The sequence below is a fragment of the Nothoprocta perdicaria genome, unplaced genomic scaffold (genome assembly GCF_003342845.1).
Source record: "Nothoprocta perdicaria isolate Ctin4 unplaced genomic scaffold, notPer1 scaffold_296, whole genome shotgun sequence".
Taxonomy (NCBI): Eukaryota; Metazoa; Chordata; class Aves; order Tinamiformes; family Tinamidae; genus Nothoprocta; species Nothoprocta perdicaria.
In genome coordinates this window covers 596,741-617,206 of record NW_020455528.1, presented here as the reverse complement: position 1 = coordinate 617,206, position 20,466 = coordinate 596,741, and the positions used below count along the sequence as shown (strand labels likewise).

General features: G+C 43.5%; 1 protein-coding gene across 1 annotated transcript; it reads left to right on the top strand.

Annotated features, from left to right (window-relative positions):
• The first annotated feature begins 6 nt into the window (after window positions 1-6).
• On the top strand, window positions 7-14,554 carry NUS1 (NUS1, dehydrodolichyl diphosphate synthase subunit). The gene is made up of 5 exons (XM_026041845.1): window positions 7-174; window positions 7,123-7,245; window positions 8,269-8,421; window positions 12,577-12,676; window positions 13,218-14,554. Exons 1-5 carry the CDS (start codon window positions 66-68, stop codon window positions 13,306-13,308), a joined length of 576 nt encoding a protein of 191 aa, XP_025897630.1. The 5' UTR covers window positions 7-65; the 3' UTR covers window positions 13,309-14,554.
• The last annotated feature ends 5,912 nt before the right edge of the window (window positions 14,555-20,466 follow it).

Genomic DNA, 20,466 nt, shown 5'->3' with positions numbered 1-20,466 from the left:
CCGGGGCGGCGGCCCGGCAGCGCTGGCGCCTGGACGGGCGCGCGCTGCGCAAGCTGCCCCTGCACATGGGGCTCGTGGTGACCGAGGAGGAGCCGAGCTACGCGGACATGGCGAGCCTCGTGGTGTGGTGCATGGCCGTGGGCATCTCCTATGTCAGCGTCTACGACCACAACGGTGAGCGGCGGTGCCGAGGCAGCGCGGGGCGTCTCGGGCGGTGGGGTGGGGGTTGAGCCCCCGCTGTCATCCAGGCCGCTCCCTTCCCCTGCCTAGGCCTGGCTGCTCTGTGTGGCCTGTGACTGGGCAGCCTGGACGCTGCTTGCGGGGCTCCCCTGCTGCCCCCTGCCCTGCCTGTGCCCTGGAGGGCAGAGCTGTGGGGTCTTGCTGGAGTCCTGTGCCCAGCGCAGGGCTGAGAGGAGCTGTTGGCCCCTCTTGGAGCCTTAGCTGTGCCCTCTGGTTGTCAAGAGGTGAGAGCTGTGGCTGTTGTGCTTTCAGGCTTGGTGTGTAGCTGTGTCTGAACTGCTGGGCTAGCTGCGTGTTCTTGTGTTGCTCCTGCTCCCGCAAAGGAGCAGCGTGGAAAGGTATCTGAATGTAAGAGTGTCTGTCCCTTGCGCTACTTGCATGTTAAGAATATGAGAAAAGTGCCTTATACTCCTGGTACAATGTATGCTCAGCATTGATGCTGGAGTTACTTCTGTGGTCTTGAGGCAGCAGTTATGAAAGTTGGAGTATTTTAGAGGTTTGTTACAGAGTTTCATTCATTGGTGGATTTCGGCTGTTGAACTCGGCTCTTACAGGTGTCTTGGTCCCATGTCACTGAGTTTCTTAAACGTGACATTTTTGATGCACTTCCCTGGTGTGACTGTGAAACAAGCCAGACTGTGAAACAAGCCAGACTTCCTCAAAGCCCCTTCTCCTGCAGAGCGGCCGAAACCAGCTGTATTCAGAATTTCCTTAGGTGTGGCTTCCTTTCTGACTGCCACAATGGTCTCTTACTGAGTCTAGAAAAGCTATGAATGAAGAAGTACTAATAACATGGAGAATTCATCTCATCCCGTGTCTAAAGGAACAAGCTTCAACAAAAAGCTATCGGTGGCACTGCTGTCAGCGAGGACGCTGTAAGAGGCTAATGCTTAATTGCAGCTTTGTGCCACTCCTGGTGGTTGAACACGGATGTCAGGCAATTTAAATCAACTTTGCAGCTATATGCCAGCTTAAATATACAGTCTGTCAGTAGCAATGATCTCCTTCAGTGCTCCTTCAGGGCAGAAAATGAATAGTGCATCCCATCTAAGTAGGTGATATCACTTATGTTTAAATGTGTAAAAGCACCTGAGGTATAGAGGCCTTTTCCCAAAGGGCTGTCACTTAATTTGGGGGAAGGTTCCCCATCCCGTCCTTCACCGCTGCCTTTAGTTCTACTTCCTGGATGGTTGTGCACGTGTAGCACAGGAGTCAAGGGGCTGGCTTTGATTAGGTAATCCTTAAGATTTGTGGAAGAAGTTGGACTGATAAGTGATTTCAGCTAAGCCTAAACTGGCCAACTGTGCAGGGCTCCTGTAGAGTGCTTTGTGTCAGTGAGAGAATGTTTGCTTCCTCCTTGGAAAGTCAGGGAATGGTTGGAACGAGTCCTTATGTAACATCTCAAGGACATCAGAACCCTTCTGATAAGTGCTTATGTTTTTATTCTCAACTTTGAAAAGCTTTCAACCAGTACTGCAGAGCAAACACTCAAGGGTGTTTCCCCTTGTGATCTGAAGAGGCATTTCATTGTGCAGGCCTATCTGATATTCCTCAGAAGCATAATCTGCAGTATTACCTAGTATGTTGGGGACGTGTAGGTATATTGTAAGGGGAAACCATGGTTAGAATCTTCCTTGACCCGCACATGATGTGACACAAATGCACATGTGACACAAATTGTGCAGCAGATCCAGCAGAGAGTAATATTTTTTGGCAGACTTTGATTTTTCAGGTGCTTCACCGCCCAGCCATTCAGCCAGGAGGAGGCAGAGGGTCCCAGCAAATGCTTACGCAGCCCCTGAGATCCTTTGTGTCAAAGGCAAGAACGAGGTGGAGGTTATGGTGGTGGTATTCACTGAGGAGAAAGCCAAGACTGCTTTTCAAGCATATGTGCTAAGTTCCACAGGTCAGATCTGAGATTGACTGTTGCAACATTGTGAATGTTATGACAAAACACAACAAGGTTATGAAGTCCTCTGAAGAGCAGAGTAGTCCAAATAATCTTGCAAAATACCTTATCTCTGCAGTTAAAAGGAAAAAAAGAATGAATCAAGACTCCATTAGCTGCTGTTACCTCACATTAAAGTGATTGAGATGCATATTAAGTGGTTTTATGGAAAAAAGGGCCATAATCTCATGACTTCAGAATCGCAAGACAATACTGCTTAGTACTTAATTCTTCCATTAGTCCTCTGGCATCAAAATATGCTGGTTTAATCACCAACTTTAATGCCAGCTCCTTACTGTGTCATTGCAGTGGCAAGCAGTTGAAGAAGCCAAGTCTTAATGCAAAACACCTAAAGACTTTTTAAGTCTGTGGCTTTAGTCAAGCTTCCCGGCTTGCTGAGGATAGGTAGGCAGTCTACCTGGTGAGGATTGCTGCCGCAAGGTATGCATTCCTCTCTGGCATTCAGCAGACCTCTTGGGACACGGGGCACAGCACCTTGTCACATCTGAGCCTGTTAAATGGGTTTCACAGCAAGTGTGAGCAAATAGAGCTGTTAATCTGGCTTGAGGATGTGCATATTCCTGATAGTAGCAGATCCGGTGTCCTCCGTGTTCAGCTTGTTACGTTATCAGGATTTGAGCAGGCATTGACTGTATGTACCAAGTACTGATCAAAGGTTTTGTTAGCCAGGCATGGGGTTTGGTGAGACAGGGAGCGGCAGTGCAACCTGCACTGGCTGTGAAATGTTCTTGGGTATGTTTTAATTTGTCTCCTCTTGCTTCACTGTGTTCTTGTAGTAGTGAGATTCTTCTCTTTAAGATGGGAAACCTAGGCTAAAAGAACAGTCTTCTTGTTGTGCTCTCCCGGAAGAGCTGCTCTCTGTTATGGTTTCCAGTAGAAGGAATAAATTGAGATGTGTCCTTGACTGTGACAACTATAGGACAAGGGAAAGCACAACATTGTTCAAAGCAGAAATGGCTGACAAGTGATTTATTTGCTTACAGTAGTGGACTTCTAGGATATTATTAACAAGTTGTCATTAAGGACAGCTTGACTGGGGTTAAACTGATTCTTGTGAGGCCTTGGAATCCAATATGTTAAAACCATATTGGATGTTACCTGTGGAATGTGATAGGCTTCTTGGATGGCTTTTCTGAATATACAAATAGCAGTAAAGCAAAACTGGAGTAAAAAGGGGTCTGTGCAATGACTGTCTTTAAAGTGGGTATCTGCCGGGGAGCAGAAACCTTGGCAGCTATTAAGTATATTCACATTCTTCAAAAGTTACTTTCTTGCTCATGAGAGCTTCGATTAGGGTGTCTGTGAAGCGTTCCTGCTCTCTGGGGGAGTCTGCAGAATCTTGGCACTTGAATATTTCGAGCTCCTGAGTTTAGTCTTCTGGTTGAAGTTCTCGTACACTGTTTAAAACGTAGGTGCCTCTTTATCCTGGTTTTACCTTTCCAGTTGTGTGGAACAACACAGTAACATCCAGTGATGTTTTACTTCTGACCATTTTAAACTCCGGGAGGGATAGAGTACTGTGATCACCAAAAATTCTTTTGTTAGCCCAAAGGAGTCCTAGGGCTTGCTGTCTCTGCCCAAATAGTTGGTAGCCAAGCAGCCTGGTCTACAAAGTCTGTAGAGCTGGCAGATTGTTTAGCACTCATGTCACTGCAGAGGTGCACCTGTTGTGGCTTCGTGACATAGGAGCATTTTCTTGTGGGCTGTCAGTGTTGTGTGGAACCTTCTTTGCATTCTATTAAAGTCATAATAGTTTCTTGCATTTGTATTTCAGTGTTTGAGCAGGGGCTCTCATTTCTTGTTTATTAAACAGAAATAGAGATTAAACAGAAAATTAGTTTGTAAGAGAGTCACTTCATAGTTATGATGTTTTTGCAAGTATTCTACTGCTTAAAGGAATCTGTCGTGGCGAAGATCCGTGTAGTGGAGGGCTGGTGTAGGAAGATGGGAAGGATAAATGCTTCTGGTTTGCTTTAGCAGAGAGCAAAGGAGCAGTACCTGCTTTGCAGCCTTTCCTGCAAAAACAAGAATTGTCCTTGGAAACAGTTCACACAGATACTTCTAAGAAGTTAACTGAAGGTTTTTTTCTTTGAGGGTAGAGGTGCTTAAATATGCCTGCTTATTAAAAGAAATAATTGTTGGCGTATGTTATCTTCACCTCAGTTTGCAGTGATTCCAGAGATGTGATTGAAAAGCAGAAGCAATTTTCTTCTCAAAACAAGAAGTAGTGTTTTCTAATGAGCAAAAAACAGGAAGTCTTCCTTATTAGCATTCTTTACCATTAGGAATGGTAATAGCACTGAACCTTCCTGGCAAACAGGTATGGTACTGCTGAATTATCAGACCTCTTGTCAGGACATAAACTTTCTTATGTTAAGATCCTGGTATGGACTTGCTTTCAACTTGTATGGAAAAATGGTACAAAATTGCAAGGTAGTCTTAAGGAAAACACCATTTCCTAGGTTAGGATCATTCCAGGGTCTTGTTAGTGCAGGAGTAGATTCACTTTTTTAATAGTTATCTTTTCTTAAATTAGTAGCAACATCTTCTACTATGCTAGCCTCAGTGTTTTTAAAGTGTGCTTAAGACACATTTCTCTGACAACTTGAGTTTAGAGATATTGTAAAGAAGGAAAGTCTGAGCCATATCTATATAAAATAATTTTAAAGCTAAGTGTGAATTTGGTCTGTGTACATTACTGCTTTGGATGTGCTGTGGCAGAACTCTTTGCCACCGTAAGCTTTCAAGGAAATTAAACATGTTTTTGCTGGATTTGTATGTCCAATGAGAAACAAAACACTGGAGGAAGTAAGATCTTTTTTTAAAAAATATATACATCTCGATAGCATTTAAGTGGAGACTTAAGCTGGCTTGTTTACATGCCTCTGTGCTTTAGGTACTTCTCTGCAAGAAAGCTGCAGGAGTGTGTCAAAGTTAGCGGGTCAGTTAGGGTTGTTACTTGGAGATGCTTCCAACTATTGTTTCTCTGTTCCAAGAATAAATCCAGGTTTGGATCCAGGAACTAGGTTTCAGGTTTGGACTCTTGAAGAGCTCCCTGAGAGACGTGGAAGTTAAATGCCAGCTGGCTCCAGGTGGCTCAGGCAGCTGCATGCACAATGTGTCTTCAATACATACTGTGTGTGTGTGTGAGAGTTGTTTCATGTTCCTATCTCATGTTCCTTTTTTGTCAGTAAGTGCCTTCCACATGGAGTCCAGTCTCTGTTCTTCTCAGTGTTCTTCTCTTTGAAGTCATGCAGGGTGGATCCTGAGACCTGTTTTACTCATATTTGACTGGAATAGGTAACAACTTTTCTCAACAAAATTGATGTCCCTGGTTTAGGATGGAGGAAGTGGAGCATGTGGCAGACTCCCACACTGGTGTCCTTTCCTTGTTATGCCAACTCCATAAAAGTGGAAGCCAGTTTCCTTTCTGCAAGTGCGGAGGCACTTAAAGGCATTGAGGTACCTTCAGCCTTGCACAAGTCTCATTAAACTTGAAAATGGCCCTGGCCTAGCAGTGCTGGTAGCTGTGCTGCTACTAAAACTGCCTTCAGGACAAACACTGAATGACAACTGCTGTGCGAATTCTAGCAGAGCTGGAGGAAGCAGCATTCTTCATTTCTAACATGCATGAACATAGTTTGGTAAGCAGCATTAGAAAGCGCAGCAACAGCAATAAAGTTAACTTTAAATTAGAATTTGTACAAGTCTTTCTAACGGTTTTGTGTCTCAAGGTTGCTGCTTCACTGAGACTTACTGTCAGTATGTGAAATTGATTATAAACATTTTTTTGGAAGGGTCCAGGATGGAGAAGGAAACAGGTGCTTTACTACTGTATAATGTCTATATAAAAACTAACTCACTGGAGCTAAAAGACCAACATATTAAATGTACCACATCATTTAATACTGTGAACAGCATCTAATATTATAGTCTTTATGTGATTTTTTTTTATGCTGCTTGACCCATTATTTATGTTGAAAGTGCGTGTTCATAAATCTGTATACAAGTTCAGCTTGTTGTGTTGTAAACTGACTGTGGTATGGGTTGAATATTAAGTGCTTGATACAGGAATTGATAATGCTTTTATTCTCCTAACAATCAGTACAATTTTTTGCTGCTACCAGAACAAATTTCGCTTGGAGAACCTAACTAAACTAGGAAATACTTAGCAACAGTCTTGCATTATAGTTACTTAAGCTGTAATGCTTATATTTATTGTGGCTTTCTATTAGAAATAGCTGTGGTCTCTTTAGTAAGAGCTAGAGCTTATTTTAGAACAAGAACCCAAATGTACTTGCTTACACAAGTTTGTGCAATATTTTGCACTGAAAATGCAAATATTTAGGTATAAAGGCCTTGTGAGTCTCGAGCTTGTTGCAGTACGCAGCTTGTGAAATCTGTGGGGCAACTGGTGCCACAGCCCCTGTGCCCTAAGAATGGGCAGCTTCTGCAGCCTGGTGCACTGAGCTCGTGTTGGGACTTGCTGGTGATCCTGCAGCCCTAGTGAGGGGTCAGCAATGGTTGTGTGTGTGTGTTTGTGTGCGTGCATGGGTCTAGGGAAATCTAGAGCAGAATGAGGCAACAAAGCTGCTGTCGATGGTCCTGTGTTGATAAGGTGATACTAATATGAAGTTATTCTTCATATAAAAGACAGTAGCGAGGTAGGTCTTAAGCTGTCCCCTCAGGAACTAGCAGCACGTGCCTAACTCAGTGAACGAGGAAGAGATGCAAAGCTGCCTCACTGCCCTTTCCTTTCCAAGGTCACTGAAATTCCTCATGTGCAGTAGTAGCATCTGCTCTAGATCTGCCCCGTACTGTGAGCTCCAGTTTGAAACCAGTGCTGATCGTGTGGTTCTCTCCTTTCCACATCCTTTATAGGAGCTGGCTGACATGCAGTTGTTTTTTTTAAGGTATTTTCAAGAGGAACAACTCCAGATTAATGGATGAAATTTTAAAACAGCAACAAGAACTCTTGGGACTAGATTGCTCCAAATACACAGTGGAATTCGCAAATCAAGACCAAGCTGATCAAGGTAAGGTGAATTGGAGGATCAGGAAGAATCCACATAAGCTATATATGATTTGCTAACTGTGCTTTTACTTAGCTACTTTCCTGTGTTCTGTGACCTTTTCCTTTATTAACTGCTGATATTGGATCACTCGCAGCCATTCTGGGTTTGCATTAAACTACTTTGTACCTTTTTGTTTGCCTGCTATAACTGTAGCACAGCCAGGCATCTCTCTCTAGTTGGGTCTTCCCTTAGCCCGGCCCTAGTACCACTGACACTGAAGGGGGCCCTAGTACCACTTGCTATCAGTAACTCAGTTCTCCACTGACTAGAATTTGTGAATTGAAAAGTTGGCCTTATTCCTGCCCCACCCCTGCAGTTATTCAGTTTTTTCAAAATGCCACCTTTTGCATGTTTGTTCCATCATAAAAGTCCTTTTTGTCATAGAGCATATTGACAAATCAAATGATCTCAATAGTGTAGAAGAGTTGTGGTGGTGTTGCCTATTTCCCAGCTTCTGGAGATCAGTGTTATGACTTTTGCATCCATTTGGAGTGTTGCTGAAAAGATTCTGTAATTGTATTTGGTTACTGACTAAAAGATCCTGTCATACAAAAAAGTTATTTCTATAACTTGCTTTGTATAGGATAAAAACTTAAACTTTGTTCTTCCTTGAATAGTAAGTCTTTGTGCATTGTCTGCTATCCTCAAGTCACTACCTAAATGCCCTCATGTCGCTACTTTCCAGACACTGTGAGAGCTAGTGCTGCTTCTCTGGAGTGGTCTTTGCATCCTGAGGCTGACACTGATTAAGCTACTACACAACATTCCTCAAAATAGTTGCTTTGAACTTGCTCATTAGTAATGCAGCAAGGTCAGAAGACTGATGCTCAGCTTTGTAAGCAATAGATGAGAGATAGCTGTGAAAAGTGCATAATATGCACAGTATGTCATAAGTTTCTTTCCATCACATCCATTGAATATCTAAAGTGCACGTTCAGAACAACTCTATTTCTGTTGCTTTTAAACTATGTTTTGTACTTTCAGTTTTAAATTGCCAATCTACATTGAAGGTGCTGTCTCCAGAAGACGGGAAAGCAGACATAATAAAAGCTGCTCAGAACTTCTGTCAGTTGGTAGCACAGCAGCAACGAACACACACAGACCTGGATGTGAATGTCTTAGACAACTTATTAAGTAGTAAGTATGTGTGGTCTGAGGGGAGGAAGGGGAGGAATCAAGCTGTGACTTACCTGGGCCGTGATGTTTATTGTTTAGAACATTTATTTTGACTTGTAATCTACTGGGGTGGATGATGATCATGGCTTCCAGAGTCTGCTAAAACTTCAGATCTGTTTGCTTTGTCTAACCTAAAGTGCTTGAGAGGAAGGCGTAAGCTAAGGTGACGAGTCTTATTTCAAGCAGTTTTCAGCCTGTGTGGGATGCTCTGTGGGAGCTTTCTGAAGAAAAAAATACTACTGGAATCAACAGCAGGCTAGTGTAGCTTAGGTTAAGTCCTTGGAAGAGAGCATCACGCAAACATGCGTGTGGATTGAGCCTCTTCTAGATCTGGTTGTGGCAGTGAAAGCTCTTGCTGCTGCCTGGCCGTCCCCCTGGATGCGAGTGCCAGAGGCCTTGCTAACCTCGTGCCGCTGCGTAACGCCCGCTCTGTCTGCACTCCCAATCCGTGCAGGTTGCTGACTGTGCACTGAGGTGTGTGGCCACGTGCAAGGCAGCGGAGAGGCAGGGCAGCCCGGATCTGCTGTCCAGGAGGAGTAACCCAAAGTACAACCTTTGCTTCCCAGCAGTACTGAGGGTGGAGTGCTCTGCTTCCCTAGGTGACCCGGGCATGTTGCTTGCCATGCAATTAGCATAGGCAGCACTCGGGTTCCAGCTGAGACACTTGAACTGGGTTATCTGCAGGCACATTATCATTAGTGTGGCTGTTTTTAATTGGAGTTTGGAGTAGGGGGGAGAGCAGGGTGGGGGGAGGCAGTTCTTCTCATCCTAAATGGTTGGTCAGATAACTTTTCTTTTGGATTTTGACTGCAGAGGGAGCTTCGGCCTTTCAAGCAGATGTTTAACTTCAGACTGGGTTCCGCCCACACTGGCAGCCCACGGCGTGGTTCCTTCTCACTGAAGCAGCTCTTAGTGTGGGAATTGAGCTTTAGCCTGCTTTTGTCAGTAGCACATATAGGTGCAGTGCTCGTTAGCTGAGGAATCAACTTAAACATCAGTCTTTAATTGCCTTCAGAGTGTGACGTGGTAATGGAGAATTGTTTTTCTGAAACTAGTATTTGCTTTGTGGAAGGCTGGCAGTGGATGCCTATCTGTGAAACCTGACTAGTGATGTCAGCCTAACTCGGCTTCTTGGGTGCTTACTCCTGATCTCCTCTCCTTACATGTTTGGATGCCCTGAAGCTACTGAAGCCAGTCGGGATAGCCTTAAGAAACCTGTGTGGCTCTTCTGATAGCGCACGCCACCTGCATGCAGGAAAGAACATACTAGGCTCCTTCAATCTGTCAAAATGTGTACTTTTAGAATAGGCTGTAGAATCTGTGTGGCACGTAACTAAAGATAATCTGTATGCTTAACTGATCTTGCTTAGTATTTCTCTTGGTTTCTGTGTTTCAGAACAGTTGGAGGTGATGTTTTAACCCTAACTCTGGAAACTGCTTTTTGGTTGTAGGCAGGTTTAGCTTCTGTGCAAAGCAGAGCAAGGTATCAAACATGAGTGTCTGTATTAAGTTGCTGGGGCAAATTTGGAGTACTGAAAAGCAATACTTGAATAGCTATACTCTTAGATGGGTTTCTTAGTGTTGACTTCCATAATGTTTTTCACAGTAATTTAGGGCACCTTTTTTCCCTTATTTGTATTTCGGGTGGGCTTATTAGTGGAGTCAGTTGTGGAATACTGTGATTCTTCCATCTTGTCCTATGAGTTTGGTTCATAATTCACTCGTTCCAGTTCTTGCAACCTGCCTGGCGTTCCTCAGTGTAGCAGTACCTTCCCCTCTAGGCCATGCCTCACGTAACCAGCATGAACTTTCAGAAAAGTAGATGCTAGCTGCATTCTAATATCTTTACTTGTTATCAGCATTCCCAGTAAACGTGCTTGCCAGTTAAATTAGCAGCTCAAGTTGCCTGAGGAAACACATGCAGAATAAAGGAAGCTGCATGCGGATCGAGTGGCCCCTTTCTAGCTGTCTCCAATGCCTGGCTTAGGGGCAACGTTGCTAGATTCATGTCTTGTCAAAGCCTTTCCTCATTCCCAGATCATGTCCCATGTGCTAACCCTGAGTGTTGTAACTTTAGCAGCTCTAAGGGAGCTTCTGTGTGTCAGGTAGCTTTGCAAGGGTGACATGTCTAGGCAGACAAGTGTAGGGTGGTAAGCACAGTATTGCTTTTTAAATAGCTGTTCTGACCTTACTACTACACAGTGTCCATTTTCATTTTCCATCTTCAGATAGGAACCAGAAGGAAGTATTAGAGTTAACTGGGCTCTCTGGAGGTCCTTTCCTGTTTGAAAATCCATTACAGTGTGGAAGATCCTGCTGCTGAACTGGCCAGCTGATGAGTACTCAGCTTCTGAATCAGCTGATGAGTAAAGCTGTCCACTTCCACAGGAATCCCTACCTTAAGTATCCTCATTGCTTCCTGCAAAGCTTTTTCATACTAATGCTAACTTTGGGGCAAATAAGCAGCTTCTCCTTTATAGCATGTTTGTTCACTACAAGATAAGCACTCAGCTCTGCTGCCTAAGGTGTTCTTCTCTCTAATATTAATCCTAGTCACTAGAAATGCATATCTCTGGGAATAATAGAAAACTTGCTTACCTCTGGCAAAAAGAGTGCTATTGTCACCCTTTTGGGGAGGGAGGATGTGAACTTCCGGACTCTCTGGCTTTAGTTAAAACCCTGGAGGGAGGGAAGCTAGATGGGACTTCAGTTTCCTCTCTTGTTCTTCCCCAAGTTAAGTTCCCCTGTTATCTCAACTTAAGCTTTTGTAAGGCCCATATTAAAATGTAGAAATGACTGAAGATTCAGAGCAGACAGTCAGTATTAAACTCATCTTGTTGAGGTAGGGATTACACAATATAAGCATCTGTGCAGTTAACATGTGGAGTTAGTGCATAATGGGAGAGGCTGCAGGAAATAAATCAGAAATATCATGCAATAATTGTGATTAATTGCATCATTATAGCCAAGCAGAGCTCTGACTGCTGAAGTGCTGTTCAGCTGGGCTAGATGGGTGCATGAAAGAAAATAACTTGGTGGTCCTCGGTGCTATGCTGCCCTTCACATTGCTATAATCAACTTCTTAGAACTAGCAGAAAGAGCTGAACTCTAAGATTGACAGGCAATAAACTTAGAATGAACAATTTTAGTTTGGAGTAGCTAGGGCTTGGCAGAAGTCTGTGGAAGGGAGACAAGGAAGGTTGTCTGGCCACCAACTCATCTTCAGAGGCTGAAGCCAGGAGGGGGCTCCTGTGGAGAGCAAGACACCAAGCTGCTAAACATGTGCCTAGCTTCCCTTGTCTAGGGAAGACTTCCTTGTGTATCAAACTGTAATATTAGGGCTACAAAATGTCATTCCTTGTTAACCTGAGATCTTCTGAAGACAACTTTATTCTTCCAGTCTCTGGAACTTGACATCCAAAGTCATTGTGGTGGGTTGGGATGTGATTAGGTGATTGGCAGTGATGGAGAGTTTCAGGGATAGGGAGTGAACGTGGGTGCCCAGTGAGCTCCCAGGGTGCTACCCAGTCCTGCCTCAAGATGCTCCTGTTCTCTACTCAGTACTAGTGAAATTCTCCTGCCTTTTCTTGATCATCTAACGTGAAAGATATTTAAGAGGGTTTTATTATGCTTTTATTACTCTTTTTGGTAGTATGTGATGATTATCAGTTTGGCCCTCTTGAAAGAACGAAGGTTGTTGTGTTAATGGGCCTTTGCTGGGCTTGACTGCAGCTGCACGTGACTGAGTTAGCTGTGAGTAGGGGTCAAGAGGTTGTTCTGCACTGCCAAAATCCAGCTTGCCAAGGTGAGACAAGTCAGTTCCAGCAGCAGTGGTAGGGTTTAGTGTCTGTTGTTCATAACAATGTGTTTTCCCATGACTTCCTCACAAAGCCTCTCAAGCTAACTGCTATAGGACCAGCTAAGCAAGAGCTGGTTTTATTTGGGTGGTACAAGACCAGTCTGTCTTGCTGTTCTTGTGATGATTAACTTGTCCCCAGGGGCTTCACTTCACATGTGGTGTGCATTCAGTTTGAAATAGATGCCTTAGGATTTAGAATTAAAACAAAAACACTCTGGTGGATTTGGCAAAACTGACTTAATTTGCTGTTCGTACAGGTACAAATGGATTTCCTGATCCTGATTTAGTCTTGAAGTTTGGTCCTGTGGACAGCATGTTAGGATTCCTTCCGTGGCACATCAGACTGACAGAGATCATGTGAGTTTCCTGTAAATGTTGTGAAACTGATTGGAATAATATTTAAGTAAACAAGAAACCTGAAATATGTGGCTTACCTTACAGAAATAGCCTCAAGAGGAACCCTCTAAGCAAACATGTCTTGATATTAGTTTAAAAGTATTTAAGATGTTAAACATCAAGTGTTTAGGCCTTATTGCCCAATCATGGTTGGAAGCAGCAACAGAAAGGCTATTATTTTCAAGGTTTGGCAATAACTAAACTAACCACCTGCTGCGCTACCAAAGTCTAGGAGCATTTACAGGGTGCCTAGAGAAGCTTGAGTTTACCCAGTTGTGTTTAACTTCATGGGCCTGACTTAATGCAAGGTGTTGATTTAGAGGGTGACAGAAGATGCTGGCAGGTAGTTTCCTTGCCATGGAGTTGCACAGCAGTAACACTTGTCTTGCAAATAAGCCTAGGAGGCAGCTCACTTTGAGTAGCGATGATCCTTACAGGTCATAGCAGTCACAGTGCTCATAAAAGCCGCTCACATTCACTTCTTGCTACCTTGCTTCCGCAGTTCTCTGCCTTCCCACGTGAACATCAGCTATGAAGACTTTTTCTCTGCTCTCCGTCACTATGCAGCCTGTGAGCAACGCTGGGGAAAGTGACTTTTGGCTGAGCACGCAAAGTCAGGCTTCCCATGGAAAGGAATTGATGTCTGTGTTTACAAGCACCTGTGACCCATAAGTCTGGTTCATAGTCCTTTCTTAATTTATCAACAAATTCAATAAAGTGTCTTACCTTTCTAGAGTGTCTGTGTGAGCGTGTGAGAATCTGTTTATGGGGAGGGGGACATTCACAGGTTTGCTCTGTGAAAAAGGACAGCTATTGCAAACCAAACTGATCAAGGCTTAATTACCCCACTTTGCTGTCCTGGTCACCAAAAAAAAACATGTAAGAGCTCAGTTGTGTGAGATGTCCAGGACAGTGTAAATAGGTTTCCACGTCCTCAAGGTACTTCTGAAATTCAAACTAGATCTCTTAATGAGAAATAGGAGCTGTGAGGAACACAATTCTTCACCGTCAACCATTTCAGAGCTAATGGTCAAATTCATCTGCAGATGCATTGACTAATATATGCTCAGTATCTTTTCTAGTATCCATGAGACTGGAGACTGTTTCTTGTCTATCAAGATTAAATCAGGAGTGTAGATATGAAGTTCCAGAAGTACTAGAGACCCAATTAAAAAAAAAAAAAGGTTTAGAAGCCCAGTGGGGAATGGGTTAACCTTTTTGTCTAGAAATGCCCTGTTTTTGAGTCTAAAAAATAGTTATTCCTATAGCTTTAAGTGAAACTTTCCCTCATACCGGTGAGATCACTTTTCTATAGAGAATAAGCCTAAACAGTTCTATATATTGGCTATATATCTCCTTCTGCATAAAATTCTAACCTGATGTGACATGCTGCTTAAGATTTTTACATTACTTGCTGGGAAAAAAAAAAAAACCTAGCTATGCTTCTATAGCAAACGTGACTGACTTGCACTGCCTGTGTACCCAGCAGGGGAGTCCACCCAAGCTTTTTGTTAGAGCTGTTTTTGAACTGTGCATTCAAAGGTTGGTTTGAAGTCTGCAATAGACAGGAGGGATGATGGAGTGAATTGCACTGCAGTACCTTGGAACCAACATAACAATGAATGGGTTATGTTGGCTAAGTAGTCTTTATAGGAGAATATCCTAGTCTAATTCAACTCTTAACATTGAGCATAATTTGAAATTGGAAGTCTTTGTAGCATTTGGATGGAGCAGTATCTTTAGAGCAGTATTCCTGGAGGCAAACACTAATATTTGGGCCTTCTGCCCTGGGGGCTGTAGTGCCCTTGGACACTTTATTCAAGAGCTTTCACTTTTTCCTTACCAGAATGAGTCTGAATCCCCTTCATGGTGAGGAAACTGGCATGGCACTTGAGAGGAAAAAATCTTGTGCTTTTAAAAGGGAAATTCCATTTTTTAAATGAATGTCTGCTGCTTTGTGGGAAAAAAATGTATTTTAACTGTTAAAACTTGATGTAATGTGATAAAACAGACTGCATAAACTTGCTAGCTTTTATTGTCATACTGAGATCAGATTGCAGAGAACTTGGGTGAGTGCTGTGGTCTGGTTGATCCCACAGAAGACAAAGGGACACTGTTCAAGCTGATAACATCTTTTATTTGATGTCAGAAGGCAGTAGTTAGCCTTCCACGGGGGCTGCCATGCACATCTTGCTTTCCTTTTGCAGGTTGGCTGCTGATGTCCATCACTACTTGTATGTGCCTGTGTTACTCATTTCATACTGAATGATCATATGCAGTGTTTCCTGGACCCAGTCATTGCCATCATAAAGTTTTATTGCTGAATGCTATTTTTTGTGTGTGGGGGGGGAGTAGATGGCCTCGTGGAGGGGATCTTGAGTTTTGAGGTTTATCTTTTGTGCATTTTGTTTTATCAAGATGAAATTTTATATGAATTACCATGTATACATGCAACTATGTCACTGAAGCAGTTCTGGTGCTGGCAGTAAATAGAAATAAAAGGAGGAAAAACTTAGTTTAGTCTTCAGAAGTAATCTATTTTTTTATATTTGCATCAATCTGCCAAAGAAACTTATTACCTGTGCTGCCCTTGGTCCTCAAACGTCTGCATATCTCAACTTAAATGTTTTATTCTCTGCTGGAGACAAATCTGAAGATCTAGGGTTTGTCTACAGAGGGATGCTTAATGAAACTGAAATGATTAGTTCAGCTGCATTTGATTCAAGTTAAGTCAAATCACTTCTGATGGCCAATTTAACTGTGGACTTGTGCCCCTCCTGGAATTGATATGGTTGAACTAATCCATCTTATCACTCGGTTGGGATTGTTTTTACTGTCCCTGCGTGGACAGTCTGTGGTGGGCTGTGCCAAATGTGCATCTCCACAACTCGATGGCTGAATGTACGTCACTGCGGCAAGCGCCTCTCCCCAGCCCGTGCCGTGCGAAGGTGTGTGGTGTAGCTGTGATGCTCTGTACGGCTGTAGTCTCTGGGTACCTGTACATAATGTGTAAAACAAGTTTTTATGGTTAGGGAATCAATTTATTGAACTTTATTATTGAAAATTAAGTCATTGTAAAAAAAAAATAATAAAAGACTATAATCTTTCTATAGGCTGTGGTGATATATGAATACTTATACACTTCATGCTGTAGCTGCACAGCACTGCCAAAGAGAAGAATTTTAGGATATTTCATGTTATTTTTAAAAAAATGTTCAGATAGCTTGCTGTATAAAACTTGTGTATTCACCACTCCCAGCTTCCCAGCTCTTAGGAAAGCTGCTGTAAAGCTTTTACAGGGAAACACTGCTGTGATGTTTCTTGGAACTTGCTAAACTTGCTTTCCCCCTCTTCACTCTCCTCTGCTGCTGAGTCACTCTTGAACTACCACGTGTTTTTCCCAAGTTCTTCCAGTTTGGGACCAGGTTACATGGGTGAGCGGGAAGCCTGAGATTCCCGGTCGTGCCTGGGGAGCGGGCGTTGAGCAGCGCTGACGAAATGGGAAGTCAATGTGGAGGCAACGAAACGAGAAGTCAATGTCGAGCAGCCCTGGTAAGACCTAGGACAGGGCTGCACCCCGTTCAACCGTGTTAAGAGCTAGGACGAGCTCGGGTGCCGTTGGGATCGGGTTGGCAGTGAGGCAGCCAGGTGCCTTTGCGTTGGGGAAGGCCTGTGTCGTGTCACCTTGGTGTCATGGCAGCCGTCAGGCCGCTGCGCGCGCGAGGCACCACCTGCCCCTCTGCTGAGGCCCCGGCGCGCAGGGCCTTGTTGGGTGCTCCCCAGTGTGCGGAGCAAGCCCAGCGGAGGCCACAACGATGGCGAAGGTTCCCTGCTGTGCACAGTGAAATGGAAACCTTCGATCTTCGGGGTTACTTGTTTCAGGCGGCAGCTGAGTGAAGGAAGGGCTGCAGGAGGCCCAGGAGCGGTGCGAGAGGCAGGCACAAGCGCGTCTATGAAGGGGCTTTGCATCAACCCCCACAACGGCTGCGGTTCCATGTACAGCATGTTATGCTTTGCCTAACTGCATATTCCTGCAACCCCGGGGAAAGCGGGAGCAGAAGGGGGAAGCAGGGCCGGCTGGCACATGGCTTGCAGGGGTGAAAGAGCCGGCTGGGGGCTGCCAGGAGCGACTTCCCTGTAAACTCACCAGGTTGCAAAGTGTCACCCGTGCACTGGGAAACTAAATTTCTCATTCACCAGTTACTGTTGTGAGAGGTTTTCTATGCTGTCACAGCATTTTTTCTCTTCTTTCCTCTCTTCCTTTCTTGATGCTGTTGATACTCTTCATTTCATCACTTGTACAAACACTCCTGTGAAGGAAACTCATATTACTGAAGGCAACTATTTATATACCATAGATAATACAAAATAATAATAATATTAATAATCTATTTGCATGTAATTCAGCAGACAGTGAATGCAGAGGAACTCGTGACTCTCTACAGACTTGGCTTCTGCCCAGCTTTATGTCTACAAAGTTGGCCTCATGCTTGCCAGAATAAAGCTGGCTCTGTGGTGTTTTTACTTGCAGGACGACCTATTTGCACGGTTACAAGCTGCCTGTGGAGGTCAGTAATAGTTTCCACACTGGAGCCGGCTCCGGAGGGAGCACAGCAGCATTAGCACAGTGCTCCTGTGCTCTCCTCCCTGCTGGTTTTAGGAGACCTGGTGGTAGTGACTCTAGGCATGACAAAGGCAGCTCGTAACTTCAATACCAAAGAATACTAAAGCTGACCGAGGTGGACAATTCATCTTAACTCATCCCAGTATAAATCACAGTCTGCTGTTGGTAGTTGTTGCTCTCTTGAATGATTTAGTTTTTACCTCTTTTCTCCTCCATCTCCCCTGCTGGTGCTGCAGACTGGTTGGTGTCTAAGGAACTAGCTGGGTGAAACTCAGAACCTCCCCAGCAGGGGATTCCCAGGCTCCTCAGCAATATGTCTGTTAAGGGAAATAGGTCTGCAAGGGAGTTCTTGAAATTAAAGTGATTTTTAGGACTAGTCACCCACATGCATTGACCAGTTGCAATACAGTATGTTGCACCAACTGCTAAGCCTGTAGCATGCAAATTAGAAATCCTCTTTCTTTATAGAAGAAAGTATGCCTTACATAGTTGTATTAGTAAAGTGCCTTCTAAAATGCTTCACAGAGTTTCACAACAAGGAAATAACCTGCAATCAGATTTCCCATATGCTTCATGATTCAGCGTGCATGTGCAATCATAACTGCTCTGAATAGACCAAAGCATTTTATTAAATAAGCTCTTGTTGATTTACTTATTCAGCTGTTGTTGCTTTTAATATAAACTCTTTTTTTTTTGCCGCTTTCAGGGGGATGAATGTTGCTGTGCGACTGATTACATTTGTTGTTATTTAAAGCCAGGTATGCGTGTAGGAACTCAAGGGTGTGTGCGGGTAGTTTTAGCCCTGCCGCTGCTCCAGATGCACAAGGTCTGCTGCTGCTCCTGGTGGGATTCAGCTCCCTTTGCTCCAGGGGTTGCACCTCGGTCAGAAGCTGGAAATTGGTTTTCACCCCAAGTTGAGTGACTATATTCAGCTTCTAGTCGTCTGCTAGAAGCTGAGGTACCTTGATAAGCTTGAAATGCCAAAGCAAATGAATCAAAGGCCACGCTTTAAACCTGTACACACATTTTTTTCCTCAGATCTACCTATTAAAGAGACTTGCAAGCACTTCCTCTGCTACACGTTCTTCTTTGTTAAATGATGCAAGACCTCATCAAATTCTATTGAATCATTCTGTTGAGAGCCTTGGGATTATTTTTTAATTGCATCTAGACTAACGTTTTTAGATGATGAATAGTTATGTTTTATATCGAAGCGTATCCCAGCCTTAACTTTGAAGCTCTTCATAAATGAATGTTTTATGAAACTGTTTGCCTTGAGTTTTTGCTTTTTTTTTTTCCTTTTTTTTCCCTCTGTACTGACAGACTGTATATCAACACAAGCTGTGGCTGCTTCATCTCCATGACATATGCATATATAACGTATATAACATATACTCTGCTGCCGGGGGAAGCCAGTCCCCTTTAGTCCCGTGTTTTCCGTGTGTATCTCCCTGGCATGGAAAAATCCCACTTCTGCCATCTCCTCGCTGCCCATCCCCACCAAAAAAACTCCACACAAGCCTCTATTGGACCGGTCAATTAGGGAACATGTTTTTTATGGGAATGTTTGATTAAATGACTATTATGACAGTTTTATAATACTGTTCACATTGTATATATTGCAAATTCAGTAGCTGGTAAATTGAAGCAAAGTATTTTTCTTACTTCTTGCTTTGCAGGTGTAATTTTAACAGTTGTGTCACCTGTCAAAACCAGAAGTTTATCCTTGAACTTCCACAATCTGTGTTTCTACAAAAGTTCCTGCCTGACTGACAGGGCAGTTCATATTTTTTTGAGGACACAAAGGTGAAAGTCTAGTGTCTGAAAACATGATTTTAAATCAGGCCCACTCTTTAAACTCAGTACCACAAAGACATTTTTCTTAACCTGACCTCCAGAGTCATTCAGCAGTTTATATTATTTAAAGCTGAATTGCAAATAAATCTCATGTTTCTAAAGTGACTGAGCAGTCACCCTGCTAGAGCCCGGCAGGATCCCAGAGGATATGCAGGCATTAAAAAAACAACAGTTTTATCCAGAATTAAGAACTTTGCTTGCCCCGGTTCTTGCTAGTCTTGTGGCCCTGCAGGAAGTGCAGGGGGACAAACGAGAGCCTTGGGAAGCTCTCAGGAAAAGATCTATGGAGAAATGCTATTTGGAAGGGATGCTGGGGGTCATCCCTTGAAAGCAGGTCAGCTCCTGCTTTAAAGCTTTTAAGAAAGCACTTTTCTTGAAGCACTTTACATCATTCCAGTGAGGAAACACCAGCAGAGAGGTGTGGGGAAGGCTCAGTGTCACACTGCAGGTCAATGGCAAAGCATGGAAAGCATCCAAGCTTTCCAAGTCCTTTCCCTGTGCAGTGTCTCTCTTGCAAAGCCATTACAATTTGGTTCATGGAGCAGGTAGCTTTGAGGTGTGAAAGAAAAGGCAGATTGTTCTTCGGATTTGGTAGCTGATGCAGAATTTGAGATAGAGGATTGGTGAGAGGACAGGAGACAACAAGAGGACTTGGCTGCTTCAAGCAACAAATTGCAGGTAACTGCTGAGCACTCTGCCTTCCCCCCTGGAAAGTTTCAGAGAAAAATTTAAGCGTTTTCCCTTGGGTGCTGTCAGATCAAGACCCTTACCAGTTAGTGAGGCTAGAGACCTACCCCAGAAGTGTCATTGGCAGGGAACCATTCCAGTACAGAAGATTGCTGTCTGAATTGTCTTTTATTTTTCAGAATAAAACCCTGGAATTTCACAGGAAATAACTTGCAAATTTTATGATTAGCGTAAATAGTTTAACATAGTTTCAATGGTTCAAAAACTTTGTAATTTTGACCATCTATCAACAGGCATTACCAGCAACTTTTAGAGCATGTGGTAAATTTCCACAGGTGACTGCTTTGGAGGCCTTAGCTCAGCTGATCTTAGCTTAGCTCTTAATGTTTTGCTTTAATAACAGCTGGAAATGAGATCTGCATTAGTCCTGATGCTACAGGATGCCCATGACTTTTCACCATACTATCTAATAAGGTTTGGCTGAGAACATTTACTGCATGTCAACTTTGTTCTTGAAGCCTGGTACAGTCTAAATGAGTCTCTTTACATAGGTCTATTCCTGAGACATAAAACAGTATGTACG